The sequence below is a fragment of the Eretmochelys imbricata genome, chromosome 2, assembly GCF_965152235.1.
Source record: "Eretmochelys imbricata isolate rEreImb1 chromosome 2, rEreImb1.hap1, whole genome shotgun sequence".
NCBI lineage: Eukaryota > Metazoa > Chordata > Testudines > Cheloniidae > Eretmochelys > Eretmochelys imbricata.
Window position 1 is genome coordinate 191,088,941 of NC_135573.1, and position 27,468 is coordinate 191,116,408.

The following is a 27,468-nucleotide window of genomic DNA, read 5'->3' on the forward strand; positions in this document are numbered from 1 at the left end:
AAATAATCAGAAATTCATGTTTTAATTGCTTTTGCACATTTTAAATTTTAGAATTGTCATATTAGGAGCTTACATTTTGTTCACAGCATTTGAAACCTTAAGCTCTTTAAGATTATTAAATCTTTTATACTGCATAGTGTTAAGCTGACCTGCAAAGGTAAAGTACAAAATCCCAGTAATGTAACATGTGCTGAATGCCCCCCTAGTAACAGTAATGAGCTTAATTGCCTCTCTTTGCCTGGGTATTTGGGGCATTTAGTACATACTAGTATTCAGTAAAGTTACTGGAATTTGATTCTTTGCTTTGTCAGATACTCTTTAAAAGTTTGTGGAATAAGGCCTGAACCCACCCCTTCTCAGAAACAACCCACGCCTTCTGGTCTGCTCCAAGGACCCAGATTCCCTCATTTATTCTTCTTATGCTTCCACCGGGGGAAATAACAACATCATACAGTTGACTGGTGCATAGCTGTTGATGTTTAGATTTGGAAAGACTAGATATTTTTTAATAGGTAAATGTTGATTTTTTCCAAACATACACAAACTGATGAAAAAACATTTCCATCGCTAATAATTGAAATTTACATTTTGGCAAAGTAAGAAAAATGCTTCTTGAGAATTTATTAGCGTTTGATCTAAGAGTATATATTTAGTATATTTTGACATGTGATGTTGACAATTTGTGTTTGGTTATAAGGTGTTACATTTTTGAATATCAGTGTCTATATTGCCATTAAATAATTATTGCAAGACCGCTTTCCCCATTGCCTGTTCTCCCCATAATTTCCTGCAACTGTGAACATTGAAATGGATAAAAATAGAAGAAAAGGCTTTAAAATAAACATCAATATTATCTATCAAAATTATTTTAAAAATTGAATTCTGCCAAGTTTATTGATATTGCTGTGGTCAGAGATAAGCGTTTTCATTATGGAGCAACTGGAAGGAATATGTATTATATTGTACGTGTTGGAGGTGTTTGGGAAAGGTTTTCAGAGGGGTGGATAAAGTGGTGAATGTGATGTTTGGGGTGGTTAAGATGTGCTAAAGAAAGATACCTTAGCTGCATATTTCTGTGTGTTTAAGCATTTGTGTGGCTGGGTGTTCCTCCTAAGCAATCTTAGTGGGTTTTTTTTTTTTTTTTTTTAAGATTTTTCTTTGTGGGATACACTTTAAGCACAGATCATTTTTAAAAGTTACTCGACTCTTTCCATGATTTAAAATATTTCAAATTCATATTGGAGGCTCTTGGTACAGACGTCAATGTGTACTGTAACTAGCCCCCCTACAGGGAGTTGCTCTGAGTACCCTGGTACATGAGTCCCTTTTAGATGTCTGGTAGCATGCTCTGAATACCACAAACTCAGTGTTGCAGGTGCTCCAAGCTCTAAAGAGCTCTGTACCGCTCCAAAGCTGGTCTCTTTCACCAATAGAAGTTGGCCCAATAAAAGATATTACTTCACTCACCTTGTCTCTCTAGTATCCTGGGACCAACACGGCTACAACAACACTGCAAACAATAAATACTCACCCATTTTCAGTAAAAAAGGATTAACGAGGGTTGCCAGAAATTAAAATATACAGATGCCCTTGGCATAATTCCTTTAATGTTTCAGTGAAAGATCAAGCCAAGAGTTCCTCACCCAGCCCATGGGGGCACTCCACTACAGGGGCTTAAAAGTAACAGAGTCTTGTTGGGGTCCCCGCCACGCTGTCCTGCTGTGCACTTGCAGCTGCCTCCATGACTCCTGCTTACAGGGTCACCGTGCTGTAGTTTTATGCTGTGCCACTTCTTGTCCCTTGCCAGTGAAAGTCTGGTCCCGTGTCCAGCTCTCAGCTTCCAGTTCCTGCCCTCAGATTGCCTGCTGCCTGACCTTTCCTCCACAGCCAACTCCTAGGTTGCTATTAGGGGCACTGGAAGGACTGCAAAAGGGGGGAGGGGTGGGCAAGCTCCCCCTCCTGCAACCCCTGCTTCCTCTCTCACTCCCCTCCACTCCTTACCTGAGTCTCCCTGTTGATAAATACAAGGCCCTGGGGTGATGGAGCTGTCCTCCTTCCCAGACCTGGCCAGTCCCTAGTGTAAAGAGGAGCCACTGGCACAATTTCAGCAGCTGATAGGTGAGGACCTGGTTGCATGGGGCCATTTAAAGGTGGGGGGTGGGGCCCTGTCTCTGGTGCCTATGGTTGCTGCCCTCAGCCTGCTGTTCCTATTCGCGCACAGCCTCTGGTTCCCTCTTGAGCCTGCTACCCTGTGACGTAAAGATTATTTCCCTTTCCTATTCATTCTCTCTCTTTGTCTGTTGGGCTTATATGGTCCCCCTTATCGGTGCACTTCACAATCTTTAACTGTTGAATCACCCAGAATTTGGGGCACCCAAAATCATTAAATCGCTTTGGAAAATCTTGGCCTATTTCTTTAATGTAAATGCATTAAGTCACAGTATCCCATGTGGTGTGATCCTGTGATTAAAGGCCACGAGCTGTATGCTTCCATCTGATACTCTGTGCAGAGGGAAGACAGCTGTAGAAATCTGCTGTAAATCCTACAGAACGATGCAGCGGCAGCAGCCCTCCAGAGCAGTAAGTATACCACACTTTCCTCAATATATGACTAGAGCATATCACAAATGGAAGTGAGTCCAGGATCCCAGTCACATTGCTAGTCTACTCTGCCCAAAACCAATCGCCAACCACACAGGGAACACCAATGTTTGGCTAATGCTAGTAGAACAACAACCATGAATTTGTTCCATGTGGCCTCAAACGCACTGGAAGGATTAGTCAAATGTGCACAGCTGCTGGCAGGGAGCAAATGACCCACAGAGTTTCTGATGCCTCTGTCTGTGGTAGTGAAGATAATGTGGTTTGGTTTTTTGTTGTTGTTGTTTTTTTTTGGAGGCCAGACCCAAAACATCTTCCAATAAGTGACTTGGTAGCAGACAGTTCAGGATAATGTAGTTTGGCTTCTATTCTTTGGTAGCGGGGTCTCTCTTTTAGAAGAGCCTATTGAGCATTGGCCTGCTAAACCCAGAGTAGTGAGTTCAATCCTTGAGGGGGCCATTTAGGGATCTGGGGCAAAAATTGGGGATTGGCCCTGCTTTGAGCAGGGGGTTGGACTAGATGACCTTCTGAGGTCCCTTCCAACTCTGATATTATATGATTCTATAGACACGGTCTGTAGAGCACTTGATCCCATGTGCCCTGCAGAAATGTATATACGTGAGGAGGCAGACCTAGTCTCAGTGTCTGCACATCCCAGTTTGGTGCTCACCTGTGGGTCTAAGGTGAGCACCAAACACTCTTTGTTTTTTCTGTTGATTTCTGTTTCATAGATTATGTACTTCATTCTCTGTATTTGAGGACCCTTAAAGCATCTTGTTAATTTGCAAGTGTACTGGATATGCTTATCTTGCCCAGAGTGGATTGATTTAAATCAAAGCAATTTAAAGCACAATTTAAATCAGCAGGCAAGAAACCTTGATTTAAATCATCAGTTTTAATCTTGTTTTTATTTGTACCAGTTTGTTGTTTTCCTAAAGAAAGCTTGATTCTCATTGGTTGGTAACCATTAAAATATGTTGATTTACAACTAAATATAGACTTCACAGTAAATTTGGTGTTTCTGTTTGCTAACCTGGAGGATATCTTGTACTGACACGTTTGTTCAAGCAGTTATACAGCTTAATTTACATTTATTCAGATTTAGTTTACATTTTTATTATATTAGAAAATGGTAAATGATGCATTTTTTGCTTACTAGATGAGAATTAATTTTTTACTTGTGACTTGTGTCAAGTTCTGTTTGGATGGAAATTTGAGTTCAGTTAATAATGCACAAAAACAGCATTTGAAAGTTTTTTATTAGCTACATGAAACTGCTGTAGATGTGCTACATCAAAAAGTTTATCAAAACATGGTTTGCGTTTAAAACTAGTTTATTAAACAAAGGAAGCATTTTCTGTAGTTGGGCAATTTAACTCTTTCAGAACACCTTGTCATTCAAGATTTTAGAACTAGTAGATCTCATCCTCTCATTCCTGTTTCTTAAAGAACAACTTTTCCAGCTTTCTCAACTCCCAATCACTTTCTTAACTATGAATGAACTAGTCATTGAACTGAGCTAGTTGAGTAAACTGAAATGAAGAAAATATTCTCTCAGCAGCTGCAGAAGAAGTTACTGCTGTCAAAAGCTGGTTCAGCACTTCAACAAACTCTGGTTCCAGGTTCTTGACCATTGACTTCCATCAGTTCTGTGATTTGACTTTCCTTAAAATTTGGCCGCAAACCTACTACTTAATATTTTTAATTAACTTAAATTATTTTAATCAATTATAATTTTACATCTTAACATAGGTTGGCATAATTTCAAATAGATGTACTTTTAAAAATAAACCTGCATTTAATTTAAATTTTAAAAAAAATTGATTTTTATCTACCCTGTTAATGCCATTAGCATTGTGCTAAATTCTGTCTTCACCATGAAGGTACTTCATGGCATAAACAAATGTTATTGTGCTATGGAGAATAATTATATGTTCTGTAATTTCTTACAATGGAAAAACATATATAGTGTAAATCTACAATTGGTCATAAATAAGGCTGGCTGGAAAACAAGTTTTCCATGTCATGAAAAATTTTGAAGTTTCAACTTTTGTTTTCATTCCACATCAAACAATCAAGACCTTTCAAAATTCTTTTTTTTTTTTGGGGGGGGGGGGGTGGGGGGAAGGGGAGAGAGAGAGAGAGGGAGGGAGTGCATCAGTCATACCAGAATAGCCAATAGCCTGGTTGTTAGAGCACTCAGCTGGGATGGGAGATATCCAAGTTCAAGTCATTTCCCTGAATCAGCCAGAGCAGCGATTTAAACATAAGTCTCCCCCATTCTAGGTGGGTGCTGTAAATACATGGCTTTAGAGTCACTCTCTGTGGCCCAATGAATGTTTACTTATGCAAAGTGGAATAGCTCCAATAGGAGAGATTGAAAGAGCAGAACAAACTGACATTTATAGCCCAGTGGTTTTGGCACTCACCTGAGATGTGGGCGACCAAGGTTCAAGTCCCTGCTCTAGCTGATTCAGACCATGAACTTGAACTTGGGCTCATTGTCTCAGCTTTTCACCAGCAGTTTCCACTGAAACTTTCCTCAAAACCAATAGAGGGGTGCTCAACCTGATTTGGAGAAGGGTCTCTCACATTCCGCTCCAGGGCTATAAAGTCCATCTCAATGTGTCCTGTTGGAGCTGTTTCACTCTCTGTAAATAATTAAATTATTCATTTGGCTTGAATACAGGAGATTGACTCTCTACCCAAGTGCGTAGGATACTTACCTGGGATGTGGGAGAACTAGGTGAAGCCTCTCTTCTGCCTGATTCAGAGCAAAGTCTTGAACCTGGGTCTGCCACGTGCCAGGTGAGTGCCCTGGCCATTCTGGGGTGCCTCTCTCTCTCTCTGCAAAACCAGAGAGTCTATCCTGAGAAACCGTCCCAGCCAAAATTTTGTCAAAACAGACCCATTCCTGCAAAAAGTTTCTGTTTCAACAAATCAGCAATATCCAATGAGACAGTTCATTGAAAAATTTCTGACCAGCTCTTTGAAATGCTTTGAATCAAAGACCTCAAGCAGCTTGGCATTTTGAAATAATGTGGCTTAAAGTTTACAGAAGCAAGTTGATAAGTCTCTTTACTCCACTTCCATTTCTTAAAAGCTGAACAAGCTCCCTAAAGCTCCTTCCTGCGACTCAATTTTTCATTTGGCATTGCTATCCTAGCAGTCCTTCCTTAGTGCCGTTTCCTGATTCAGATATCAATGATTTAACCTTTAAATACAGAGAGGTAAGAATAGTGGCTGCAAAGAACACGTTGACTTAAACACTAGTGGTTCTTTGTTCCTGATGAAAATCTGTTCTGAAATAAAACTGGGAACTCTTTATCCCATTCTTCTCTTTTTATATTTTACTTCTAGCTTCTGACTATGTTACCAGAGTCATTGAGGTTTTTTGCATAGTAATCAGTGAACAGATAGTTAGAGATGGGTCAAAACACAGAAGCTGTCAGGAGGGAATTTGTGTTTGAATCCCCGGCTCTGAATTTGTTTCTAACCCTACCCCTGATTTTGCATCAAATCTGAATGCTAGTTTAAAGCTAATCACAATCTAAGTATTGACCCTTTGGGTCATCTGTACTGTTGACCAAAATGTGCAGTCAATTGTTTGACTACACTCGTGGTTTGTTCTTAAAAGTGTTCAAGAGACCAAATAACCTAGCCAAATATATTGTCTAAAGACAAAGCAGCACAATATGAAAAGGAGACATATGCCTTCCTTACAAGAAGCCATTCTAATCTTGCAGCATATTCACCTTATATAGAAAGTGTGCTTCAAAGATATACATTTCAGTGAGTAGTATTTATAGTATGATTTTACAAGTTAGAAAACTCTTTACACATTACTTAGTTTAATTTAATCCATTAGTTTGTACCAGCTTTGTCTTTGCTACCTCCCTCTACTTGCCTATATCTTGTTTTGAATACTACATTCCAAGTGTTGATGAGCCATGAAAGTACTCCCTAATTGTACTTCGTACAAAGTATTCATGGATCTTTGCTCTGACTAATTTCCTATTTTCTAATGCCCAGGCTGACTTCCAGATTGCAAAATGTTGCTGGATTCTTCATATGGGTATACAGAATTGTGGGAAGAATATAATAAATTCAGTTAACGTAACTTCCCAACACCTATATATATATAAATACCATGCACATAATAACCAGTAATCTGGTGTATGCTATGCCTAAAATATGTTGACTAACAGTACAATTAACTGGCCAGAGTCTGACAGAGGAACTAGTGTTAAAGTTTAATGCAGGTACTTGGTGAATTATAATATTCTGCACTTATTCAGAGCATTTCAGCCAAGGATTTTGAAGCACTTTATGATGAATTAAGTTATACATCACTCCTGTGAAGTAGCCAATTTATAGATGGTTAGGGTCAAGCATGGAAAAATTAAGAGCTAGACTGACACATTATTCATATAGTATTGCTAAACCCAAACGCTCAACAATCGCAAGTCAGTTCTCAACAAATCATGAGACTGACTTAAGAACTGTGATATTTAAAAAATAATAAATTGAGGGTTCTTTTTATTTGTCTTTTGAGCCTCTAGGATATGTTTTCCAGCTTTTCTCCATAACCACAAAGGCTAGACACTTTCTTTTATTTTTCAAAGAAGAATTGAGATGCTCACATAATCACAGGAGCTGGGGCTATAAGAAAAAATCAAATATCAAGATACTTATGCTAAAATCATGAGAGTTGGCAACATTGTTTGTAGCCTATAGTTAGGAGCAGAATGTAGCTATGCCACCTAAGCAGCAGTCCAGGAAAGGAAATGTACACCTTTATACCCCCTTGCTTCCCTGTGTTAATGCAAAGGGAAAGTGACAGTCACACAATGGGTCCATGGAGGAGCTGTGACTAGACCCAAGGCATTCTGGCTTATGCACTAACCACTCATTAGGGGTAACACTAGCTTGTAAATAGGTCAATAATTATAAATAGGATTTTTATTTACTACTTGTCTGAAGTAACTGTTGTTTACAGTAGGTCTTTAAAATGCCAAGCTGCTCACTCAAATTCAGCTACCAGAATGAGGGGTCTACTTTCAATTGGGATCTGTTTTCAGTTAGCCCAGTCTCCCTTTATGTGGTAGGCTGTAGCTCATAAACCGTTGGGACTGACTCCTGACATTTTGAACACTGTTTGACAGGCAGTAGGAAAGCAAAGTGTGCCACAAACATTGTAGATGAGAAAAGTGTGATACTGTATAAAATACTCACTAGTTTCCTTGAGCAATGTACACTAGTGTCCATTCATATGAAGCGTTACTTGCCTATTCTCTCATATTTTCTGGGAAACTTTTCTCTGGATTCCATCTTCCTTTTTGGAGTTCCTCTGACTCTGTCACCTCCTCATCTCCCCCTCTCCTACCCCCACCCCCCGCAAATAGTTTACCAACCCTTTGTTTGTCTAGCCACATTTTCCACAGTACCACAGAGAGGTCTCTCTGGGATAGCCTGCATTGCTCTGGAATAATTGATCAAACTAGATTGAAACAGTGCTGGGAACCAGCCTTGAAGGCAATTGACAGTTAGTAGTTACTGACGTCTAAAGAAGCTCCAGATGATACTGCAGAACACTGAAGGATAGTGAAGCAAACTGCTGACATAGTGGCAAACTCCCAATGAGAGAGAATACTATGTTGTACAGTATGCCTTATGTGCTAGTATTCTTGCTTGCAAAAGCCACTTCTCCTGAATGCTCAATAGAAGCCAAAAGTCATCTGCAAACCAGTGTGTTCTGTTTCTTCACACAATGGGAGGCATCATAAATTGAATACTTTTTTCTGTGTGAGTAGAGAATGGGCAAATGTCTATGCTGCTCTCAAGGCTGCTAAGCTTAGTGTTCCTAGAAACAGAGTGTGATTTGACACAAGTCTAACGTGCATGTCAAAGAACAAAACAAAATGTGCAGTATTCCCTCTTTTTATGATCATCTCTCTTAGACGATAATAGACGCCTGTTATTCTCTGCCTCCCATATCCATTCCAAGCATCCCCTATATTGCTCAACCTAGTACAGAGTCAGAATTTGGGGGTTTCCTTTGCAATATATTTGTGATAAATATTAAATATTGTATGGTATTTTTTGCAAATTTAATGTCCAGTCTCTCTGTTTCTCTGTGTTCATCATTATGTTATAAACGGTCACTTTTTTGTAATATTTGACATGTTCTGTTGTCCCAGCATGAGTTTTTCTGGTAATAAACCACCTTTTCATTTTGGCAAAATCGGCTGTAGTGACAAAGTCGCTCTACCTTTTACCAATTGTTTTAAAGACAGAGATGTCAGTTCACTCTACTTGCAGCTCTTGTATGCCAGGCTTAGTCTAAGGGCCTGATCCAAAGCCCATTGAAGTCAATGGTTCAGATCCTCAGCTTGTCTAAATGGGTCAGTGGAGTTCATGACAATTTACATCTGCTGAGTATCTGCCCTAATCTTTCCATTGACATCACAGGACTTTGGATCAGGCCCAGATGCTTTCTGTGGTACATGTCATGGAAATATACTTTGTTTTCAAAAGCCATCTGAGAGAACTGTATTCCCCACATTTGATTTACATTAGATTGGGTGCTGTACATAAACAAGGATTGCAGTCTATAGAATAGATCCCTGAGCAAGTTAGTCATCAAGAAACTCATGCTGTCTCCTAAGTACTGTATAATGAAGACTTACTGAGCTTGGGAATAATGTGGTTTTATTTCATATGACATAATGGTGCCACCTGCAGTCCAGATCTCTGCTCCATCACGAATGGTTTTTTATAAAGTAGTTCACAAGAGTAAAGCCCTTAACCAGTAAAGTGAAGGAAAGCACAATAATTGATCATTTGAAGTAATTACTGAATTTCATGGTGGGGTTTGAATTTTTTTTTTTATTAGCATGATCAGAGCTTTCTTTTCCTTGTGACTTTTCTTAAAAATTAAGACGAGACCCAAAAATCTATTCCTTTGAATTGGTGACTGGTTAGTTGCGCCGGATAAGGCACAATAACATTAAGCACTGTTGTTCTCTTTGCTACCACATAACCACAGATTTTAGTTCCCATTCATGAGGGGACATGTCGCAAATCAAGAAAACTGTGCTCTGACTAAAGATAGTCTTGTGGTCGAAGCTGACAGAGTAATAGGAACTCCATGGAAACTGAACATTCTTGTGCCTTACTTTAAAATATTGTTGTTTTCAATTGAATGAATGAAATTAGAATGAGTAATACAGTTTTGCTCTGTCCTCTTAGCCCTAGCTAGTCCAATGCTCTTCTAGGTTATTTCTTAATCTGATTCCCAGTGCCAAAGGACTACAGTATGTGAAAAACCTCTTCAGGGATATAGGAGGAAAAGACATGGGAAATCATATTTTGTTTCAGAAAAACCAGCATAGATTTAGGCAGGAAGTGTAACTCATTTACTGACATCCTTTTTCTGTCTGTTAAAAGCTTTAAAAATATTTTAAAAACAAAACAAACAGAAATTAGAATATTATACACAAATGTCAATAAGGTCATTGGTTGTTCCACATTAACTTTCTTGAGAGGTTTTCAAGAAATGAGACAATAGTCATTATTTAATTGATATGTAATCATTTCTGAAAGGTCTGAATATCATTCCATGATTTTAATTTAACCCTTACTGGAAATTGGTAAAGATATTAATGCCAAGATAGATAGTGGGTGAGGGTGAGGTATATTTAGAGTTCCACAAAGCTGCTGTTAAGGTCCACAAAAGTTGTTAAGGGTGATGAATGGCTAAATTAAAAAGCCATGGAATAGAGGGTAAAATAAGATGTTGCACTGAAAACTAACTTAAGAGCCGGGTTAAAGGGGAACCATAGATGTGCCTCTTCACAGGTATGAAATGCATTGTGATCAAGATATATTGGGGATTTGTTTTAGAGCAGCAAATTGTGTGTGTGTGTGTGTGCGTGTGCACACATGCACATATGGATACACACCATCAGATCAGTCATAAACTTGGACCTGAGCACCCTGGGAAAGTTCACATACAAATCTGAACCCTTAACTTTTCCATTCAGGCCTATCTGTAACATGTACTGAAAATCAGATTGCTAAGTGTGCTGCACTTCAAAAGGAGTGTGCTGGCTGCCGCTGTCACATGCAATTTAGGGCACCTCACAGACCTGAAGGTAGGAGGCTGAGAACAGCAGCCTTTCGAATTTATTCATTTTGAAAGAGTATCTTGTAAAGATCTGGATATGGGTGGAAGGGAGAGTGAGGGTGGGAGCAATATAAACAGAAAGTGGGAAGTGCAAAATGATCCCAATGAAGGTCCTACATCTAGGAGACAATTTAGAGACCAGATGTGAGATCCTGGCTGCCGTGAAGTCAGTGGGAATTCAGTGAGGCCTGGATTTCACCCCATGACTTTCCCCATAAACAGAACACTTGGCGAGTTTGTCGAACAACAACACACACTCTTTAAGCCTGCAAGCAAGACACATGATGCTAGATTAATGAAAACTCATATGGAATTCAGCGACATAGACTGGTACTATACAGGGAAAGTGTCAATTTTCAGTGTAAGAAACAATATTTCTAAGAGGTTTATCTGCTGCTGCTACACACAGACTGAATGCTGTGGAAAATATGTTCAGGCCTAATGGGTCTGAGTCACTATTGTGACAAATCTGTACCAAACAGTGCAGTAGAGCGAAGCACGTAATGTGTAAACAGTAATTTATTTGATGAATTTTATCTCTCTTCTTGGGTTGTCCATGAGCAGATGATGGGTTCCTTGAAATTATATATTTATATATTATGAATATTTCCTGTGACTAGCCTGTTCCTCACTTATGAGCACTCCATTGCAAGTACTCGATATGTGAGATTCAAAACTCACCATTGAACAGTGTGAGCAAAACTCTTATGTCTAAACACTATACACAAACAAGAGAGTCCTCAGCAGCAGGAAACGGCACTGACAGGCTCAAATTTAGGATTTTCAGAAAAGGACCAGTGGTTCATTTCCAGAGATTATCAAGGCCAATATTGTCTGCTTTTCTAGTGGTAAGCACAACACCAAGCACTGTGATAAAGCTAGTCTTGGGATTTCTCTGGTTCCATTTTGAACACCTAGCACAAAACAGAAGAGTAAGCTGAAACTGTACATACCAGTGAAACATAGGAGCTAAACAGATGCTTTGGAACATCTAGACAGACTAAAATGATTAGTCTAACCAGTAGATACTCTTTGAAGATCTCCTGCAGAGAACTGTTAACTAAGAATGACCAAATAATTAATCCTGCAAATTCCTCAAGCTGTCCTGTGGTTCTACATTTTTCTTTCCAAGTCGCAGCTTTGAAAATATGTCCATTATCAACTATCTTCTGCCTTTGAAGTAAATAAAGGAACTACATAAAGGGAAACAGAAGAACAATTACCAATAGGTTGTGGATGAATCAGGACAGTGAGATGTACCCTCTTCCCCATGTACACAAATGCTGAGCCTTTGATGAAAAACAAAAATTATCCGTGTTCTGAAAAAAGGTAGAGAGGGAACTAAACTGAAGTTCAGTTTTGGATTTACCCCTAGTTAAAAGGGAAGAGGGTTGGAGCCACAGTTTTGGCATAATGAATTATGGGGGCCAGCCCCATGAGATTCGGATCTGGATCCAAATTTGCTTCAAATAGTTTCTACTGCAACGTAAAGTGCTGTTGTGACACTGAAGATATCAAAGCACTTTTCAAATGGACAAGGGCGATGACCCCGTGTATTGGTCGGAGGCCAACACAGGCAATTAAATTCTTCCTACTCAACTTCTCCCTGCCATTTTAACTGGTTACCATATTAGTCTTTGCTTTCTTCCTTGAACTGTCATGTAATGTTCTTGTGAGCTTTTGAACAGTAGCCATGTCTCACCCCAGAGGTGGGTGCATTTCAGTAATGGATGAAGCAATCCCAGTGTGTATTTGGCTTGTCCATTTGTTGGGTTTGCTTAGGTTACTTTGGGATTATTTGGTTGAAAGCCAATATAAAATGGAAGATATTATTGTTTATTGTTTTATCACAATCTCCTTTCAGCTGAACTGAAATCAAGCCCAGGCTCTTTTTGTTGCTCTTGATGACTTGGCTCCTGAGAGAGATTAAAATCATTATGTTTCCGTGCCAAAACTTGCAAAATAGAGGAAGTTAATAAAAGCAACTTTCAAATGAAAGAAAGTCTTTTTATGGCTGTCCTTTACTGTATTTGAACTTAGTACATTTAGCAGTATAGAGAAGAGCTACTGTGATTCAAAGAAAGGAAACAGCTCACTGCCTATGATGTCTCTATAAAAATAAGTCAGTCACATAATTTGGTATGGTTGCTTATCAGGATAATGCTATCCAGCTACACATACTGTGCTGGCTGCAGAATAATGCAGGTTACCATGAGAAAAGAATATTCTAGTTAACATGTTGGGAATTGTTTTTATAATGCAAGGTGTGTAACAGAGAAGCAAAGGGATTTGGGGGAAAGTGGAAAGATATAGCAGCACTGTTTTTAATACATAAAAATACTCTCATTGCTTGGAGGATTTAAAAAAATAATACTGAAAAGAAAGATAGTGTCTTGAAAAAGTGTGTCCTTCACTACAGCAAGTATAGCTATTCTTTTAAGGCCAGATTTTCAACCACTGACATCTGCTTTTCTATCCACAATTTATGGTAGCAAGTAACCAAAAGAGGTGTCTGTCAGTCCATGTTAGATATCTAAGTACCTGGTTTAAATGTGCAATAAGGTACTTTTAGATTGTGTAAATGGCCTTAATTATGCCACAAATAATTGAAGATACAGAAAGAGAGGACTGGTTAAAGATGAGCTGACAATTCATCCCTTAATGTCAACATTTTGTCCCCTTAACATGCAATTTCCTCTGCATTTAGGAAAATGATGTAGGTGTAGACATTTTTTTATCATTCTGGTACATTAATTGAGACACTATCATTAGAATAATTGTCAATGGAAGAACAAGAGGAATCAAACATTTAATCCAATGTAATTATGACCACAAACTGTTTCCTTTTAATGCTGGTGAGTTATCTCTCAATGATTGCAGGAAGTAAGGAAAACTTATGTAAAACGTGCGTATATTAATTTGGCTGGTAGTTAAATTCAAATAATCACACTTCAGTGAGAAACAGGCTTTGGCACAGATACTGTGAAACATCCATGCAGAATAAAACGATTAGTCTAACTGGCCTGTCGGTACTCTTTAAGGACACCTCTTCAGGAAAGTGTTAACTAAGATTGATCAAAATCATGAATGCTCACCATATTGAACAAAATAAATAAAATTGTGAAGCCATCAAGATTTGTGCACATCTTCTCCATTCAGTCATGCTATTTGTTTTATTTTTTTGCTTCTCCACCCCTCCCCTGTGTTTGCATGTTGACCCTATTTAGACTGCCATTTCTTCGGGACAGGGATGTTACTTTCATATCTTTCTGTAAAGAGCCTAGCACACTGATGCTATTATACCAATAACAACAATAATAATCAGAGAAAGAAGAAGAAAAAAATAATAGTACCAGCAATCACATCAAAAGCATGCCACAAATCTTAAAAAATAGCATAAAGAATCGCTAATACGAATATTCTATCGTAAAACAGATTAATGCTGTATTTTTCACAACGTTTTTTTCACTAACTAGTTACTAATCTGTATTTTCTTAGTTTACCACTATTTAGCATAAGAAGTGCACCACATTCCAATGCTCAGAAATCTCTCCTAATTCTAGCAATATTTTATGTGGCTACATTTTCAAGAAAATGTACCTTTGTGGATTGGCAAATTGGTAATTGCATGTACGTTGGTACTGCATGTTTGCAAAGGAAATTACTCAAGTTCACACACAAATGTCATTGTGTGCTTTTACCTTGGTGCACTTCTGCATGTGGTTTTGGCTCTGTAGGTGCAGTTAGAGCCCAAGTTTTGAAAGTTTGATGCTTAGAGTATACTCTAGCTCCACCCAAAAAAAGGCACCAGTCTGCTTTTCATTGGTGCAGCACTGAACCCATCCTGGGCCTGAGGCCAGGAAAACTTTTTCAGGAGGAGGAAACATTTTTCTATTAGTGTTTTTGTTATGTACTTCTTTAAATGGTAGTATAATGAGCAAGTGCTGAGAGAATGAAGAATTGGTCAACGCGACGCTCGGCTGATGCGGCATCTCATGGTGACAGACGCCATCAGGTGGTAGAGGGACATCTACATAGAACACCTCACCAGACATCGGCAAAACCAGGAGGGATGAGCTGAAGTGCTGATGAGAAGCACAGTAAGGAAAGTAACTGAAATACTTCCCTGATAGATTGTATTTTCTAAATGGACAACCAACCTAATTCTCAATTACTGAGGGACAATCTCCACTCATTGATAAATTTTGCTTTCCACAACGAACTCTCTGTCCAACACTTCATGAGTGATGTACCTGAGTATTTGGATTCTAATATCTAAACTGTATTGTTAAATGTATTCACCTAAATATGAGTTATTGCTGATTATGTATTCTGTGTCCATATGAGGAGTCCTTGTGGCACCTTAGAGACTGACAAATTTATTTGGGCATAAGCTTTTGTGGCCTAGAACCCACTTCATCAGAGGCATGGAGTGGAAAACACAGTAGCAGGTACAAATACATATATAAATATGAAAAGATAGGAGTTGCCTTACCAAGTGGGGGTGTGGGGAGGGGATCAATTTAACGAAACAGTTCAATTAACAGCAGAATACCAAGGGAGGAAAAATCACTTTTGTAGTGGTAATGAGGGTGGCCTATTTCAAACAGTTGACAAGAAGGTGAGAGTAACAGTGGGGGAAATTAGTTTTTGTAATGACCCATCCACTCCCAGTTTTATTCAGGCCTAATTTAATGGTTTCCAGTTTGCAAATTAATTCCAGTTAGAAATCTGTGTCATATGATTTAAAAACAAACTCTGTATTTGTGGATAATCTAAACTCTATAGCCAGATGTACCGACACTCTTTTCTCAACCTATGTATTGCATAATTTTTTTTAACATTAGCTTTAATAACATTTTGAGGCTGATCAGAGATGTGGATTGTTAGAATAAGCCACCTGGAGAGGGGCTGTAGTGGGCGGAGTGCAGATGAATCTTTCAAAGATGCGTGAGAAATGGTTTTCTTCTCAGTTAATTTTGTTTCAGTTTCTTCCTTCTGTTAAATCTCATTCTCATATCTTTTCCTTTACTTCCATTTCCTTCATATTTCTTGTCTCCTTCCCCTCTTTGTATCTGCTCATCCAGTCTTCTCCTCCAGCTTACCCCTCTCCTGGCCTCTTCCTCTGACTTCCATTTCCCTCACTCTCCTTGTGTCATCTGTCTCCTTCTCTCTCTGCTGTGCCTCTCTCACACTCACACTCTCACACATGCACATGTATAAATCAGCATCCTTTCTGTACTTCATCCGAATCATGAGACCATTTGGACAGGTTTGATATCAATGAGAGTTGTAAAAACTGCACGATTGGGCCCTTTCAGAATAAGCAGCTGCTTTTGTTATCAATGGGAGTTCCACCTATGAAACAAGCGTGGAATGCAGAGTCACAATTTAAAAATCCACCCTGCAGATGGGAGATGGGACTTTTGTCCTGAATATGCTAGTTGATATCTTAGTTTAACCAAGTCTGTACGTTCCAGTTATATCGCATGCCTCGTTTAACACACACTGACTGCCTCTAATATAGAAATCTTAAAATCTTTCTTTCTTGTATTCCGTAATGACAGATGGTTTGGAGTCTTAAAATATTTTTTTAACTTTACGGGTGCTTAATATTTGTGAATTGATTTATTGTCCATATTGCCCTATGGCAAAACCCGACCAGCATAAGGTCTTACTCGTACTTACAGAAATTACCCATAACCAAGAAGGTCCAGCATCATCAATACTGACACAGTGGTGTCATCCATCTAATAAATGGGCCAGTTATGGGCAGTTAAACCTAGTACTGTGTGCCAGACCATATTTTATAGTGGTGCCCCAGAGTAACACATAACGCCCTCCTTGATTGACAAAATAAGTTACAGTGTAATCAATCACTTTATACAAAAACTTGTCATTACTGCAAGTGGAATGTGGAGACATTTGCAATGCTGTAGCGCTGCTACTACTGATAGTGGATTGCACCATTTTCCCAAGAGTCCAGTATCTGGCTGTTCATTTCTAGGTGTCATTCAAAGGGTTGATTTTTATCAGATGACTTTGAGTTCCTGTAGTTACTCAAGCTTTTTTCTGGGGTTGAGGGTGGATAGTGGGAAATGAGTAAAGTTTTGTTCTGGGTTGAGAGTTTTAGTTGCTAGGTTCCCGAATTATATTATTAGTTTTATCAACGTGCCCCCAGTTGAATCTGACGAACCTCTAAATAAAATAATGCCTTCTGTGGTGTTTAAGGTATTACCCGACTAGAGTTGCACACATTTGGTCCCACTTATCTCTTGATAGTAAATGTGAAAAATAATTGGGGAGGGGTCTCAGCAAGGACTGACTTATCAGTTCTCACAGAAATATTGTAGGTGATCTTCTTTTGCACAAAGGACTGGAACAGAATGAGTGGGGGGGGATATTTATTGAAAAAACTGAGTGAGACACGCTGATAGTCTTCCCACTTAAACAAGAAGGCATCTGAATGAAGTGTTTGCAAAAGTAGCCATCAGGCATATGTCCGTCATGTTATGATTTAGAAACAGTTGCATTTTATGTAATGAAGTAGAAGGTGGGGGAAAATGGATTAATAGGGCCAGATCCTTAGCTAGGTAAGTGGAGCTATGCTAATTTACAGCAATTGAGGATGTGGCCCCTAATATGTTTGTCATGCATTAGACTCTGACTTCTTTATGAATACAAACAGGGTATTTAAAAATTATTCCACTTCTGTTTCTCCATCCAATGTTGCTTGGGTCACTTTTGCTGAGGGTGCAGAGAATGTGTAGTTGACATGGAGCTCTTTTGCTGTAAATTTATTGAGAGCCTCATATTCCATAAATTTGTAGGCATGAGCATTATTGTGAATACACAAATATGTACCTACTTTGGGTATGTGCTACTAGAAGTGTGCATACAAATCTGTTTTGGATGCGTGTGGAACTTGATAGGCACCTATATAGTCACTTGTGCATTCAAACTGGGGATTTGCATGCAAGCTGCCAGTGGGGTGTGTGCAAAATAGGTATGCATTTTCACGTTCACCACAGTACACCTACCAAGTGACTGAAAATCGGGTCCTAGACCATAAAGTGCTATTGTACGTGATTTTATTTTAAGGAAATGACTTTTTGTTCTGTTTGCACAGCACCTAGCACGGTGGGGTCCTGGTCCAGGACTAAGGCTCCTAGGTGCTGCGGTAATACAAAGTAAAAATAATAAACTAACAAAAGTAAATAACAACAATAAAAATAATAAACAAGTCATTGGTTAAAGCAGTCTGTTTTGAAGGTACCTAATGGTTCCTGCCTGCTGTGAGCTTTCCCCAGCTGCCTCACTGCTCATGTGTTCACCATTTCAAACCGTGGTTCTGAGACTCTAGTGCAGTGCTGAAGATTCCGTAGAAAGTCCCTTTTACACTGAAGGACTTTCTGCAAGGGCTGGAGTAGGGAAGTAAATGCAGTTCAGCCTGGTGTCCTGTAACAGTAATCAATAAAATACTAACTGAATCTCTGCTCTTGAAAGAGAGGAACTGCCTTTTGTGGCAGAGCAAGAATTCTCCTCCCTCCCCTTCTTTCCATTCAGGCTGATAATTTTAAAGCCCAACATTCTGCGTTTTTGGATCCGCAGAACAGATGATTAAAAATTCTCATTTGTATCACGGCCGTGCCCAGGAACTATGCTGGTCCCTAGTTATGATGTTCCATAAAGACGGATGAATCGCTTGCCCATTAGCTAAGTGTAACCTACCAACGTGTGTGTGTTACAGCCGTAGTTCTCAACCAGGGGTCTGGGGCCCTCTAGGGGGCCTTGAGCAGGTTTCCGGGAGCCTCCAGGCAGGGCCAGTATTAGCCTCGCTGGGGCCCAGGGCAGTACACCAAAGCCCCACCACATGGGGCTGAAGCCCAGATCCCTGATCTCTGTCAGCCAGGGCTGAAGCCTGAGCAATGTAGCTTTGTCAGGGCCTGTGTGACATGGGGCCCCAGGCAATTGCCCTGCTTGCTACCTCCTAACGCAGGCTCTGGCTTTTATATGCAGAAAACCAGTTATTGTGGTACAAGTGGGCCATGAAGTTTTTATAGTGTGTTGGGAGGGGCCTCAGAAAAAAAAGCTTGAGAACCCCTGTGTTACAGGTCCCTCTGTGTTTGAGCTGCAGATCTGAGAGTCTGTTATGGCCCCAGCCCTTTTAAATATCATGCAAACGTAGCACAGAGGTATTATGAAGGGTGAAATCATGCCTCCATTGAAATCAATGCTAAAAGTCCCATTGTCTTCAGTAGGGCCAGGATTTCACCATGGGCAGATCTAGCTCTCTTGATGAGCTATGAGACATATTAGGATCTTGCAGAATATAAACTTTCACTAAAAAAAAAAATTCTAGGCCATAAGTAAACCAAGTGCAAACCATTGTCTGGAGTTGTAGGCTGCTTAGTAAAATCCATGTGATAGTTTTGTGGAATATATTAGAGTTCAAGAAGGGGGGGCTGAGGCTAAAACCGGACCCTACAGCCCCCTGCTCATTCCCCCCCAGGAGTCACCTGCCACCTGCAGAGCTTGGACCCTGGCTGAGAACAGGCTGGGGTGGACTGATGACCTGGCACCCTAGTCCCCACGCCCTGGGCCAGGCTGGCGGTGGCGTTTGCAGGCAGCGATCACAGGAGGGGCAGGGGGTGTTGTCAGTCTGCCTGTCTGGGCCAGATGGGCCGGGGTAGGAGAAGTGACCTTCTCTCCCTGCGCTGTGTGTGAGAGCTGGAGGCCAGGCTCTGCAATGAGCCCCATGCCCTGAGCTTTAAGAGCACTGCTTCCACACCCTTCCAGGCCAGGCCGAGCCAAGCCCTAACCCGAGTGGCACGGGGAGGGAGGCGAAGCAGGAGCTGGTGCTGCAAAGTCACCTCTGCCCAAGGGAGAAGCAGCTGCCCCACATGGGATCCCCAGCTCAGGTTGCAGCTCCCGTGCTGGTCACATGTGTACTTGATCTAGCTGCCAAGTATTCACTGCCATAAGACAATTGCAGTCAGTATACTGTGTTTCCTTGTGAACTATCCCTGGTGTATCCCTCAACTGCTGAGGTTGTGCCAAATAGCACAGGCTTCTCAAACACTAAAGTTAGACCACCTTTGGAATGAAACAAACAAGCCCTTTGAGCCATGCTTTGTTGAATGTGTTAAACATAATTTGACTTAGATAATCTCCAATTAAAATTCTAACCTCCCTAATAGTCCTTCCTTCTTAACCTCTGCTTAGAATCCTAATGAAAAGCAGATAATAGATGAGTCACTAAAGCAACATGATTCTTTCCTTTTTTTATATTCCAGTAACCTGTGGTTGTGTTTTAGAGAAGGAAAGTGGATCCAGTAATTCAACAATGACTAGAGCGAGATCACATAGGGCCACCTTAGGAGGTAAAACTCAAAGGACATAACTGGAGTTAAAATACTAAGGTCAAGGGCTACTGAAAAACTAATATTGGTCCTTCTCCTCCAAACTTTAGTGGCCACATAATACTGAGGGCAAAGAAACACATTTTTTGTTGTTCATAGATTTCTATGAACCTGTCTCCCTCCATTGGATTTTTCTTTTCCATTTGTCAGAGAGAGACTTGCAGCTGCAGAAGAAGATTAGTCCTATGCTCTAGCACTGAACCCCTTTACCTGCTGCTAACGAAAATTGATGGGTATTGTATGAGTGCTCAGCAGCATTTGCCACCAGTTCAGTACTTCTGTTCAGGACATGGGGCCACTAGCATTTGTCCTCTGTAGCTACTAGTGCTGACTATCTTGTCTATGTCAGACGTGAGGCGGGAAAGCAGGTAAGCTGCTTGCCAGTCAAAGTGGACAGCTGGACCTTGAAATGTTTCACTTCTGTTTTTAAAAACTTTAATTTTTGAAGTGCATAACATACTTATACAATACAGTAATGCCATCAGATTATAGGACATACTGAGTGATTTCCACACCCTGTCCCATTATCTAGTCATACTCATTCTGCAAAGTACTGTAGGTGTAAAACACTATCATACTGATTTGATAAAATTTCACATTCACTTTGCCTGTGCAACCTTTATTCAGCCCTCTTCTGCGTATGCATTATGTTACAGTCTTTAATTACATGATCACATCCTGTAAAAAAAAATATAGTATCTGTGCCTTATTGGATGGGCACTCAGAGGGGCAGAATTAAGGTTGCACTGGTAACTTTAAAGCTAGAATTTTCTAACTTCTAAGTGCTTGAATTTGAAATCTAAATACCATTATTTTATCCTAGGGTGTTTTTGTATATTACATACCAATAAGGGGTATGCTCTGGCTGCTTTGTGCCTCTCTGATGCAAACCAGCCAAAACCTCATGGATAGTGTTGCTTTACCTCACCACAATGAGGCAAAGCATCTGGCTCATACTTGTGAATGTGGTCTTATCCTCCATAAGAGACAGCAACATCAATTGAGCAGAACTGATATATAATATATACAATAAAAAACTCCTAATGTAGAATAGTATCACGTGAATCTCAGACTGTTACACTATCATTGTGATGCAATTGCCCACATACTGGCAAAATAAATATTCATGAAGCTTTTAATACAATTCAGGAAATTCCTCCAAACCGCACAGTACTCAGTTTGTTTTGTGCTATATCATTGTGATGCAATTGCCCACATACTGGCAAAATAAATATTCATGAAGCTTTTAATACAATTCAGGAAATTCCTCCAAACCGCACAGTACTCAGTTTGTTTTGTGCTATATCATTGTGATGCAATTGCCCACATACTGGCAAAATAAATATTCATGAAGCTTTTAATACAATTCAGGAAATTCCTCCAAACCGCACAGTACTCAGTTTGTTTTGTGCTATATCAATTAATCTGACTGAGTCACACATTCAACAGTCCTGAGTTATTTAATAATTGGAATTCCATTTGTGCAACAATAACCGTTTTGTACGCTACAGGACTATCACACTGGGCATTTAATTATGCTCTGTGGGTGAAGAGCTCTAACTTAGTTTTCTTATGCAGAAACTGATTTTTATTGTTTCAAAACTTCTTATTTGCTCATGGTGGAGGTTAGAGGTAACCTTGTCTGATCCTATGTTCATCCTCCAGTGGAGCTTAATCACACACTAAACACTGGAGCTTGTTGAAGTTTTTCATATGGAATTTTTTTCCATTGAAATATTGCCCTTTTGCAAGTAAAAAACTTTTCAAAAAACATTGTCAACATTTTTGAAATTCCATTTTCACTAAATTTTCCAAGATTTATTTTACCAATATCCTCATTGATTTCTAAATTATAAAAATAATTCAATTTATACACTTACTTCACCAGAAACAGTGTTTTCTTTCTGAAATCTGTGTTGTCAGCAAATAAAAAAATTGGAAAAATATTTAAATCATTTTGAAAATTTTAGTAACAGATCATTCCACAGAAAACAGAAAGTGGATCCATTTCAAGTTATGTGGAACAGAAAACAATTCAAAATTTTAAAAAATGTTGGCAAAATCATGTTTGTGGGTTTTTTGACCAGTGCCTCTAACTGCTGTAGTTAATGTGTACCAGAGTTTTTTTGTTTGAAGATTTCATTATGAAAGGTTCATCTTCACTGTTAGTGATGGAAATGCTGTTTCCAGTTATATTTCAAGAGATATTCCTGCTATCAGAACAGGGAACCCAATTCTATACTATTGTTGCTGAGTAAAACTAAATATAATAAACATGCATACAGAGGAACATTTCTCTTTCATCTGTCAAAACTGTCAAATAATTCTGTGCTTTATAGAGAGAACTTTTTACTTGTTTGATTTGAAGTTTTTCCATCCCTTTGGGACCCTTTCATAGAAAGGTTAAAAAAAAGTCATCGCACCCGATATGGTAAAGATGACAGAACACTCAACACAGGAGGGTTGTCTAATCCGTGAACCATTCCCACTGACTAGAGTCTGGAAGAGCACAGATGCTGTAATCTTCCTTGTGTGACTGCTAGATATAGCTTGTTTGTGAATCAAAGAAACTTGACTGCAGTAGACGACATCACTTATTAGGCACTCTAAATGGGAAAGTCTGAAAGGTCAAACTACAATAAAGTCTTCGGAAGAAAGGAAGTTAAGTGATAAAGTGAGCAGTGGCATATTCACCTGTGAAGTCTCAGCTATGAATTTAGTTACCTCCCTACCCTGTCTCCACAAAACAGACTAATGTATTTAAGAACCTGTCTGATATATAGAGATTAAAAACAAACACTTCACACCTACATTTGAAGCCAGGTCCCTGGCTTGCCAAGCTGGTCCCCTGGACCCTAGAGTCTATTTTTATTGACCTTCCAGGCATACTGCAAGACTTGTCCAAGTACATAAGCTTTGGTCTGAAGGAACATGGGGAGCAATGTGAGGTTCTGTCTTTTAAGGGGTGTGTTGAAATATTTGCTGACAATGTGTCAATTTTAAAATTGGTTGTTTAACAATTATATTTTTCTATGAGTGCTAAGCTGCTTGCCAGTCAAGGTGGGCAGCTGGACCCTGAAATGTTTCACCACTGTGGGTTTTTCTGCATATGTTTGTAATAAAAAAAAACAATAAATAACTTTTCTAAAGCTCAAGGTGATGATGTATTCTCTTATAAATTAGCCAGAGCGACTATGTTTACAAATGAAAGTTATGAATGGCTGAAAACAAGCAGTTAAAATGGAAATGGCCTGCAATTATGGCCAGCTCTGCTGCTAGTGCTAAAATATGTACCTATTAATAGGCAGTGTGATCTACTCTTTAGAGCCAGGAACTCTTGGGTCCAAACCCCAGTTCTTCCTCTGATTTAGTTTCTTGCCTTGGGCAAGTCACTTGGGCAACCATTTACAAAGTGACATCTGATTTTGGGTGCCTCCATTTGTGTGTGCCAACTTGAGACACTTTGGGTCTAATTTTCAGAAGTGCTGAGTCCCCACAATTCTAGTGGAAGGCAACTGGAACAGCAGATGACCAGGTATCTCAAGATGGGCACCTAACAGAGAGGCACACAAGCGCAAAGACCACTGTAGAAACTGTTCAGTGTAACTTCCGTTTCTCTTCTGTTAAATGTAAGATGGGAATAATAATGTTTACCTACCTCTCAAGGGTGTTACAAAGATGAATTAATGTTTGTAAAGCACTTTGCAGAGCGAAGTGCTCAGTATTATTATAAACTCAGAACACTGGGTGAAAATGAATATACAATTATACCTAACATGCTTTATACTTGGATATAAAATCTGTTCAATCAATTTTCACTAAACATGCAATTTCACTTTCTTCAGCCATTAATACAATAAACAGCTCACCCTTCTGGTGAGCTATGTTGAGATTTCACATGTCATTTCATTCCGATCTTGACAAGAATATGTTTACTGTATGCTTAGTTTTGTTTCCATATATAACATTTAATCAAATAAATACTGTAATTGCTCCACAGTTGCAAAATTGTTGCCTAAAGAACAATGTTTTCCTCTGTTCTTTCCTCTCCCTCACCAGTGCATAGTTTGGGACTGGGATTCCAATGGCAAACATGACTTCATTGGAGAATTTAGTTCAACATTCAAGGAAATGCGAGGAGCAATGGAAGGGAGACAGGTAGGTGCAAACCCTGTATAACATCTGAATTTACTGGCCAGATTTCAAGTTGACTTGCTCCTTATGCAGTTCCATTGACTTAAATGGAATGTAAGTTAGTATAGAATTTGAGCCTACCTATTTATTAGATGTATCAGGAGAGTTTCACTAAAGTTCATTGTTGAGTCCAGAATTTGACCTGGAGAACAGTGCTGGGTGTCCCCTGAAAGATTGGGAGGTGCATTTTGGTAGTTTACCCAAACCTGTTTGGTTTCATGGAGGATAGATCCATTCATGGAGAATAGGTCCATCAATGGCTATTAGCCAGGATGGGGAGGGATGGTGTCTCTCATCTCTGTTTGCCAGAAGCTTGGAATTAGCAACAGGGAATGGATCATTTGATGATTAACTGTTTCATTCATTCCCTCTGGGGCACCTGGCACTGTCAAAAGACAGGATACTGGGCTAGAGGGACCTTTGGTCTGACCCAGTATAGCTGTTTTTATGTTCTGAAATTGAGCTGGAAGTTTATGAAAATATTGATCTTACTTCTCACAAGATTTCCAGAATATCTTGGTTATATTTGGAGGGGGAGGTAGATCCACCCAACAAGACACTGAAGTAGACATTGGAGAAGTAGGAGACGACTCATGAAAGGACAGAGCTGCAAAAGCTGATGGAGGACAGAATTTTAAGAATCAGAGAGTGGTCAGTGGTATACAAACCAATTTGGGAGAATAAGGAAGATGAAAAGGGAGAGCCCCAAGATTTGGGTAGGATTGAGTCAGAGATTTTACTCAGAGCAGATACAGTGGAATGTGAAAACTGCGTGTAGAGCAGGGACAAGGTAGAATCAAGCATGGTCTAGGACCAGGGGAACTCAGTGCATCAGTGTATAAAGCAGTTTCCTTTAATAGAGTATTTATAAATATGTAGAAAATGCCCTTGAAATTCCATTTTGTTCTTTTCTATTTTAATTTGAGGTAAAATCCTGACCCTCATGAAATCAATTGGATATTTTCCATTTGGGGGTAGTTGGTTCTTTAATTTACATTTTAAATGTTTTGTTGTGTTTAGTGTACACTGTTAAGATGCCTAACAATGGCTACATTAAAACGTTAAGTTATTTCCTAGCCATGTTCCTCAGCAGGCATTACACTAAATTAAAAAATCACTAATGGTTCCAGCAGAAACTGGAGATGAGTTAGAGTTAATTGGAATTTCTGAGCATGCTTATCCCTCCCTGGGCAGCTGAGCGCCCCATCACAAGACTAACTTATTAGCAACACTCAGATCCAGAAAGTTGCCAGTCTGCTTCTGGGAAGGATATTTGAACTAACTGGTATGATATCCTATTATTACCTGGACAAGATGTTCTGAAAATGAAGTCAGCAAAAAGGGGAGGTGCCACTGTTACTGTAATTATGTATCTGATAGAAATTTGTCTGGAAATACAACTATTCTCCTATTTATATTCATGCAAGTCTAAGCATAGAAGTTCTATCAGCTGCTGGAATGCAACTGCAAGCCAACACTCACGTGATGGCTAAAGACCCTTTATTGGCTGAGTGTCATTTTTCCCCCCCTCTTTCCCTGCTCCTTTCCCCCATTGCTTTCCATGCCTTTGCTGCCACCAGCTCTTACTGGAAATCATCATGATGTAACTAACCAGTTTCTTATGAATTACAGTTCCTAAGAGAAAATTGAATTACCTCATTAATAATTCTACTTCTTTATGTCAGTGTGAGCCTCACAAATAGGGGTTGATGGCAGTTATTGAAAAAGATAAATGATTTGGCATATCTAATTGGAGAAGTTGTCATTTCCTATTATTATTTCATCCTGGAGCCATTAGTGTTGATAAATTCTCTGTGTGGGAATTAATAATGTTGGACTCCTAGACTGTTGCCCGTGTTGTAGTGACTGCTCTAATGGAGATGTGAGAATCAAGCTAAAAGTGCAAAACAAACTTGGTTCACACTTTATATTAAGGTTCTATTTATAAATAAGGTTAATAAATGGCTAACCAATTGGTTCAGAGTCCAACGAGTCAGTAGGTTGCTTATCACCATCTATAAGATTTTCTGCTGATGTGTTTATAACCATCTATGCTATAACACGTGACTCATGTCTACAATATGCTTCTAACATCAGCCACTTACTAATCCTTTATAAATCATTTAAATGGAGCCTTAATATGAAGCCTGATCCAAACTTGTCCTTACAGGGCCAAATTGAGTCAGTGGAGCTGGACCCACTTACACCAGGGTTGAGTTGGCCTCAGACATTTTAGAGCAATTACTAGATTGCATGCATTGGTGCATGTCAAAAATTAATCATGAAGTGGAATGAGAGCTTTCACAAAGAAGGGGCAGGAACCAAGCTGAATAATAATAGCAAGGCCAGCCTGTTGAGAAAACAGCAGCTTTAAGTAAATGCCTATGAGTGGGAGAAGGAGCACATAATGGTCAAATGTGTGCATCCCTGATGGAAATTTCTTCAAAAGACAGGTGTTCTGTCACCAAAAGTGACACACACAATGATCAGAGACACTCTGAACCATAAAGCTGATAGGAAAGCATTGAAGACATGGGATCCATAACATCCGGGCTGCCCCAGGTTGATTAATGAAGTATTCTGTGCTGTGAGGGGAGAAAACACAAGGAACAATTTTACAAAGTTCATTTTTATCCCCAGCATGGTATGGGGAGAGTTGTACTGTCACAGGATTTTGTAGTCAGTCATTTCCCAGTTCTCATTCCCCTTCTATGACACGCAGACATTGCACATCTCAAAATACTGCTACTTTAAAGTGGAAGACACCTATTTTTATAGCAGATGCTAAACATTATTTAGGAGAATGCATATTAGGGTTGTTTTAAAAAACTGAACCTCTAACAAACATCTGCAAAACATATCCTATCCTTCTATTGTACCTTTCCTTGAGTCTTATTCCAAAACTGGTCCTTCACAATTTAACCATAGCTTTTGTCTCAATGGCTCCAATTCAGGACAAGCACTTAAACACATGCTTAACTATACCCTTATCCAGGAAAGCATTGATTTCAGTGAGACGTTAAGTACAGGCTTAAAGTTTAGCTTAAGTGCTGTTCTGAGTAA

General features: G+C 39.4%; 1 protein-coding gene across 1 annotated transcript in view; it reads left to right on the forward strand.

The window, feature by feature from the left end:
• The window catches only part of CPNE4 (copine 4), a 257,514-nt gene that overhangs the window by 165,360 nt on the left and 64,686 nt on the right, over nucleotides 1-27,468 (forward strand). The window contains exon 7 of the mRNA XM_077809293.1: nucleotides 24,271-24,369. Within this exon, the coding sequence (XP_077665419.1) occupies nucleotides 24,271-24,369 (99 nt within the window). The remainder of the gene's footprint in view (nucleotides 1-24,270; nucleotides 24,370-27,468) is intronic.